Consider the following 7,728-nt stretch of genomic DNA (forward strand, 5'->3'; position numbering starts at 1 on the left):
TATTGAAATTAATTGAAAAATACGTTTCCGACCCTACGAAAATGTTTATCTGTTTTCATCAGAGGGATCACACTGTAATGAATATATTTACATCTCATTTCAAGAAAGGCAGGAAAGATTGGTGCGCTCTGGGAGGCAGCTCCACTCCCCTCCCCCTCCGCGCCCTGGTTGCAGCCCTGTCCAACCCAATCCCCCTGTCCAGTGTGATCCCACAGACCCCACAGCCCCGGAGGGCTACAGATTCTTCTTAGGCGGCGGTCCAGGGTTAACAGTGAGTGCTCTCCACCCTCCCGCTTTAGGTGTGCAACCTGAAGGGCTGTAGGAAAATCAACACAGGCCTAAAGAGATAGTCTCTCGACTGGCACAGAGGATGGGGCTGGGGCGAGGGTGGGGCAGGCCGTCCCAATGGCTCCACATTCTCTCAGCCTAGCTGCCCTAGCTCAAGATAGTCCCCAGGAAGTGTAGTCACGGAGTGTGGACCTGCAGTGGCTTCTCCAGAGTCCCCGCACTGCCCCCGCTACATTGAACCCAGAACATCGAGAGCAGGAGCGTAATGCATGGGGCGGGGCGGGGTGGGGGTGGGAGACTTCTAGACAGCAAATTGAAAGCAAAACCTTGCCAGTGACTTCTGAAAGTGAAGCTCTTGCCTCATCCTGGCCCGTTCGGGGCGGGGGAGGGGGGGAAGGGGAGAGAGGTGTTATTTTAAAAGATCTGGCTTTATTAGTATGTTAAGAAAGAGCTCCCTTGGCAGTATGTGTTCTCGCAGTGCAGGCTCGGATCCTATAAAACATTCATGCTCCGAAAGCTGTCACAGAGACTGCCCCCCACGCACACTCAATGTGAGTCCGAGGGGCGGGGTGGGGGTAGGTTTCGGCCCTGCAGGGGTTACTAGGCCCAAATGCCGCTTCTGGGAAGAACCTGCTTCAGCCCAGCTGCTGGACTCCCAGGTTCCGGGTCCATGCCTCAAAGTGCCACAGGGGGGCCATCCGCCCAGCCACCAGAGCTAGAGAACCCTCCTGGGAACCCCTGTCGTAGGATCTGCAGGGAAAGGCAAATCCTAGCCAGCTCTTCAGCGAACCATAAGGGCGAGCTAAGCGAGGAGAGGACTCGCAGAGCTGAGGCCTCAACTTCGTGCTCCAGAACTGGAATGAGGCGAGACACCACTCCCCCCTCCAACAAGTCGCTGGTGTACACCGGGGGCGCAGGGTTTAGAACAGCCTGAGAGGCCTTCTTGCTCCAGCTACCCCCATGCTTGATCTCCCATGCCTCCCAACTCAGCAAGTTGCCAACTGCGGTCAGGCCCTGGGTGCTGCTGCCGCAGAGTCACTGAAGCAGGCTGTGGCCCCAATGCTTGGTGCATGGAGACTCCGCCGCGGAGCTAGCGACCTGGCCTGTGCCGGTCCCCCAGCTCAGCTGCACACTGGTTCACCTCGAAGTCCACAAAGTGGAAAAGGTCGCTGTAGCAACCAAAGCAACCCTGACTTCCCTGCAGACCCCAGCCCACGCTGAACCTTGCCCTCCACATTTACAAAACCAAGGCAGGGGCTTGATTTTAGGAAATGAATTTAGTCAACCTGGTAATGCACCTGAAAAGTTTCCTCCATCCCTCCCCCTCAAGAGCCAAATTCTACAACAGTAATAGTTGAGGTGGAAACTAATCAAGGGGTTCTCTTGCACTGAAGACATCTGTCAAGCAACCAGACACATGGGTTTTGCTAAATTCTTTTATTTTTGTTTAAATTTTCACTTCAATTTTAATTCTTGAAGAACAGCCTCGACAACATATATCGCACTCATTATAAGAAGCAAAGGGTTATATCAAAAATTATTAGTATAGAATCACAGGAAATCTGGTTTGGAACCAGAAAAAAATACAAAACAGATATAGATACATAGACACAGGACAATTTTTTTATAATTATTTGGAAAATGTTATTTTCCCCTAATTCTTGTTTCCTTTTTTCTTTATGCGCATACGATGTTTAAATTTTACAAAAAATGAAAATAAAGACTAGTATTTTACAAAATGAATAACAATGTTTGGTGTGTGTGTGTGTTTCTACATAGGATTCAGTCCACTTCCATATGTGTTGTTTTCTGTACAGAATATATCCACATCCGTCCACAATAAATCCTGGAAGGTCCACTAGTCTCCTTCTGTTTTATTAAAATTCTTATGGTCCTCTCTTCCAAATTTTTTTTTTCTTTTTCTCACCAGACACAAAGTCCTTTTTCTTTCCTTTCCAACGTGCTCACAGATCTGATCCTAAGAGAGTCTCTTTTTCTCCTGGTTTGCAGCTCGGGCTGCATCTCTGCAGGGTGGGCTGCTCCTGTCCCAGCCCTCCTCCCCCGCCCGGCCTGCCTGGCCCGCCGCCCCCGCACCCGGAGTCAGTGGCCCGGTGTCCCCACGGCTTTGGAGTCCTTGGCCCGGCCGGGACCTCTGAGTCCCTAGGGGGGCGGGGCAGGTGGGACGCGCCCAAGGTCTAGGAGCACTGAATGGACATGTAAGGCCAGTTGAAGCTGCTGCCAGACAGTAACATATCACGGATGAGAGTTTCGATGGGGGTTTTACCTACCAAACGGACGAAGAAGAGCTGCTCTATGACGGAGGAGGACACGGTTCGCAGCGAGGGCAGTCGCAGCAGCAGTTTGCCGAATCGGCTGGGCTGATTGGGGTACTGGCTTCTCACGTACTCCTCCAGCGCGCACTGCGACTTCTCTTGCAGGCTCTCGATGTGGGCGGCATCCGACAGGCCACAGGCGTCTGCCCGAGAGCCACGGGAGGGAGAGACAGTGAAAGGGGCACAGGGTTAGGCCAGCCAGTAGCAAAGGCACCACCACCCAGCCACTATTATTACTACTATTTTAGAAGATAAGGAAAAGAAAAAAAATAGAAGAAAAGAAAGCCTTCCTTCTATACTTCCCCACTCTCTTCTTCACCATTCCCACCTCCCCCCCCCAATGCAAATAAAAATAAATCAAACCCCTACCAAGCCTAAGGGAGCTAGAGAGGGAAGCACACACTTGCAGAGGCAGCGACCTCTCTAGTCCCTTTGTTTTTCCTCTTTCACCTTTGGATTAAATAATGTACGATGCTGGAGCCATGTTTGCTGTGCATAGCAACCTGTCCTCAGCCTGCAGGGGAGAATCCTCCTGGCTGTGCTCATTAAAGGGAGGACTTTTGCCCCTGTTGCCCCTGATTTTGGGGTGTCCAGGACCCCTGAAGAAATATGCAGACTGGAGGCAGTTCTTAGAGGCTTTTTGGGAGTCCCCTCCCAAACCCAAACCACCCCAACCAGAAACCTCCAGGAGAACCTAGTGTAGTGAACAAACGCATGGGAGGGGGAAGGAATCATGGGCTGGCAGTGTCTGGAATCAGATCAAGCTTATGCTGTAGCAATATAGGATTTGAGATCCACTATCTATGCAAGCAAGGACTCTGCAGCAAATCCTCAGTCAGGGTGTACACTTCTATCTGTGCCTTAGATCAAGTAATTGAAAATTGGTCACATCTCTGTAAGCTGTATAATAATCAGAAGGAATATGGCTCAGTTACTCCAGGCTGTGGAAAGGAGACATCTTCAGCTCTCAGACACAAAGCTGGGTTAGAGGCAGCTGCTATTGCTGCTTCAGAACTGGGGGTGGGGAGGGGAGATGAAGGGGGATTTGGGGGAGATAGGATTCCTGTGGCCGGACCAAGGGAGGAAAAGGCACCTCCATACAATGACAGCATCTCAGAAATCTGTGGGCTTATCTCATGTCAACTAAGGCCCTCTCCCGTCCTCCAAAAATATTTCAAGGCGGCAGATTATACTATTTTAACTAACTGGAGGCACGCGAATGGAAAGGAAGGTAGACTCAGAGAGAGTGAAGCCTTTCGTCTCCTGGTTCAAATACCCCTGTTGTTTCTTATATTAATAATAAATATTTTTAAAAAAGGAAGATCACAGAGGAGCCCTTAGCCAGTCAGGAGGTTGACTAGAGATCAAAGGCAGAGTTTGCTAATATATAGATCTGGGAAGAAATTCATGCATGGCAATGCCCCCAAAAGGACACTGGGTAATTGTGAATGGGCAAGTGTGACCCTAAGAAGACACAACAAATGATTCAAAGCAAAACCTGTGTCTGCTGAGTTTCTGAGCTTTATGTCCTTATATTTCAAGAATGGGGATTTACAAAGCCTTCTAACACCTTCATCTACAAGGCTATGGCCTCGAGCGAAAACACAAATAAACTAGCGATAATTCAAGAACTTCTGAGGCAAGCCCCCTTTGACCTCAGCTCCAGACTGGGTTCTCCTCAGATGTCTAATTACTCCAGCCAGCGGGTTGGGTGCATCCTCACTGGCCTGACTTGAGAAGTCAGTGAGATTTTCATAGCTAGCAGGGCCAGCAGAGGAGCTCTTTGGGGTTTCACTGTTTAGCAAGGGGATCCAGGGGTCTGCCCTGGGCCCTGTTTGCTAACCCGGCCCCACTGAATTGCCATCATGCAGACCCATGTTCGTATATATCTTGCTTCACATGCATTATCTGCCCATTATACCCTGATCAGTCTCAGCCTCAGACAATGCTTGTGAACATATTCTAGATGATTTTTTAAAAAAGATCCATACAGCATCCCTTCAGGTCAGTAAAATATTTATCTGATATTTACAATCAGAGTCCCCAGAGTATAAGGTCACTGCTTGACACCCAGATAGGACACACCAAGAGAGAGAAGCCCAGGAAAGGTGTGCTTGGGCCTTGTATTGGTTGTTTCCATTTATTTTCACCTTCAGAGGCAGAATGCCTACAGCTGGGCCTGCTAGGCACCAGCGGGCCAGCCCTGTGGCCTCTCTCCTGCAGGAGCCCTGGTTCTGGCCTGGCTTTCCACTCTGGGTATTCATTCATTCCCCCGCAACAAGATTCCCCCAACTGTGGACAGACGGAATGAGCTTTCAGATCAGCTGGGGGGTTGTGGTGGCAAAGCTAGGTGAGCAGGGGGTATAATGCAGTACATATTTACTCTCATTGAGTTATATCCCAGATCAGAAAAAGAAGCAGAATGTGTAAAACCCATGTCTCACTTTTTATATGGTAGTGTCAATGTGGGAACCCTCAATATTTCTTCTACAGTGTATGGAAAAGAAATTATGTAAATAAATAACCATTACTGCTCAGGCCCTCCCGGCTTAGCCTTTGTAGTGCAGAGAATGTATTTCATGTTGTGCATTCAGAAGAGTTTAGTGTTCAGGAAATATAGATGTAATCAGCTGCCATAACTAGAAATCAAAGTTATTATTGTGCTGAAAATGGATTTATTGTATTTATGTTAACTAGATGGCTCCTTTCAGAGAAGGTCTCATTTATTTGAAGGAATATTTAGGTGTATGAATTAATGAATTTTTTTAAAGTAAGTTCAGGTCACGACCTAGTCCTTGGATGCTGTCCAGAATATTAAGGATTAAACATACCATCCGGAGGCCAAATGTGAAAACCACCACGGGGGACCCCCGTGCCAGCATCAAATACTTAGCCAGAGCAAACCACATTGGACAATATGTCTAAAACTGTCTTTTCCATCATTCAAAGTTTGCTTAAAAGTTGGATGACTTTGAGAAGGCTTCCCATGAATTCCCTTCTGGCTAGCAATCAAAACAAGTTTAGTCAAAAGTGGAAATGTGTTGTAGGGAGGAGAGGGGGTGAATTACTACTGACAGCTCTATTTACATTTTCAGATATTCCGCTTGCAATTTTCCAACAAAATAATGTTATTCTTCATTTCTCATTTCTCGGCACCCCTTGCACCTTGAATACTTGGTTCAAGAAACTTCCTCCTCGGAAAACTTTCCTTTTTCTTTTCTTTTCTGTTTCTTTTCTTTTTCTTTTTTTTTAGAGAACACTTTTCACAGGAATGTTTTAGGATGGAAAGTTAAAAGAAAACCATGAATAATTTTACAATGTTCCCTGCAGCCTGCACAGTCCTCGCCTCTCTCTGGGAAAGGGCATGAGATCAGCAAAGTCAAGGGGGTTCAAAGAACCTTAGGATGAACAAGGAAAAGGGAGGGGAAACCTCTCTTGAGAAGACCTCTGTCCAGCTCCAAGTCACATTTCTGCTTCAAGACGCCTTGCTGGATGAGATTTTAAAACCCCAGCTTTCCTGACACTGGCTTGCTTCCTGATGAATTTGGCTAAAGAGCTGGGTAGTGAAGAGCCAGCCAGTCCCCAGGCCTGCCAGAGCTAAAGCAGCCTGGTCTCTGCTTCCCAGGCTCTTTGTCACTTTTGAAAAACACGTTTCCATCAAGAAGACTTATTAAGATAAAATGCATTCAAACACCAAGGAGGCTATTCAATAAATCTTCCATTTGTTTTAAGGTTCACACTTTATCCTCTTGCAAAGAATAACTCCCTCTCTGAGTAGCAGACCTGCATTTGCACTAAAAGTAAAAGGGGGGCAGTCCAAGTCCATGGCTCTGGCCACCCTGCATACAAATGAGATGCTCTTGTCTAAATAAATTATCTGCTGTTCAGATCGATATTAATACTACATTTGCTACATTACAATATTGTGCAAATTTAAGAGTCATTTTAATACAATGTAAATACGATTCTTCACGCATGAAAGCCAGGAAATATTGATAGATTATACCACTGCTTAGTGTTGAACAAGGCCTTGGGAAAGGGGTTTGCCATTTCTACTCAAGAATGGTTTTAATTTGTCCTTTGGAGGGCCTGGCTCTAGGATAGATTTATTAGGATGGTTTATTTGTTCTCGGAATGGAGGAATTAAAAACAATAGTGCCAATAATGGTGGTAAAACTGCCGCTAACCCTACTCACACTGGGCAGGGCCCAAGACCCAGTCTAAGCAGCTCCTCCGCTCCCCACCACAGTCTTTTCTGGCTTTGTTTATATTTCCCCCCATTACCTGCTGTCCAGGGTGTTTATATGTTTCCCTCTTGCAGGTTACAATAATAAAAGGCGGGCAGTGTTCTCTGAGGCTCAGCCCAGAGCCCTTCAAAGGCAATGTTAACGCACTTTCCTGGAAGTTAATTTGAACCATCTATCATAAGAGAAATTGTTAACATGCATGTTACCACCACCTACATTTAATTTGATATTTTTAAGGCACATTGTTAAATTTCCAATGTTCCTGGGTTTTGCATAGCTATGAAATTTATCTCCAGGCCAAGAAGCCTCCCATACTTGAGGGTTCCACAGTATTGCTTTTGTTTTTTATCTTTCTTGTTTAGATCGAATCCGTTTTTTACGACCCTCAATAACCTCAGCAACTGCAAACATGAATGGTTTCCGATAAGGGAAAATCAGGCAGCAATAAAGCGGTATTATTTATGATTTATTTGTGCGGATTCTTCTCTTTCCACCCTTCTCTGTGTCTCTGTGTGTCGAGAAACTCATCCAGGGAGCGTGCCACAGAGTAGAAAGCTACATTCCCACGTTCTCTCCCTTCCCTCTCCTCCCCCAGAAACGCTGAGCTCTGGCTCACACATACACACACGCACACCGCATACACATACACACACACCGCACACACGCGCAGCCAGACGGATCCACAGCACCGCCTCCCCCCTCTCCCCAGACACACACCCGCCGCAGTCAGCCGAAGCCGGGCGCGGAGGTCGGGGCTGTTAGGCCGGGCCGCCTGCCGTCCGCACCCGCGCCGCTCGGCTCCCGCATCGCTGCACTCCCAAGATGGCAGCGGCGCGGCGGGCTGCGTCCTGGCGCGGGGG

At 47.7% G+C, this 7,728-nt stretch overlaps 1 protein-coding gene across 1 annotated transcript in view; it reads right to left on the bottom strand.

Moving 5' to 3' along the window:
- Nucleotides 1-1,987: 1,987 nt before the first annotated feature.
- Nucleotides 1,988-7,728, bottom strand: part of NR2F1 (nuclear receptor subfamily 2 group F member 1) — an 11,752-nt gene continuing 6,011 nt past the window's right edge. Inside the window, exon 6 of the mRNA XM_027766704.1 lies at nt 1,988-2,764. Coding sequence (XP_027622505.1) covers nt 2,484-2,764 — 281 coding nt within the window. The 3' untranslated portion in view covers nt 1,988-2,483. The remainder of the gene's footprint in view (nt 2,765-7,728) is intronic.

The sequence above is a fragment of the Tupaia chinensis genome, unplaced genomic scaffold, assembly GCF_000334495.1.
Source record: "Tupaia chinensis unplaced genomic scaffold, TupChi_1.0 Scaffold143642_1, whole genome shotgun sequence".
Lineage (NCBI taxonomy): Eukaryota > Metazoa > Chordata > Mammalia > Scandentia > Tupaiidae > Tupaia > Tupaia belangeri.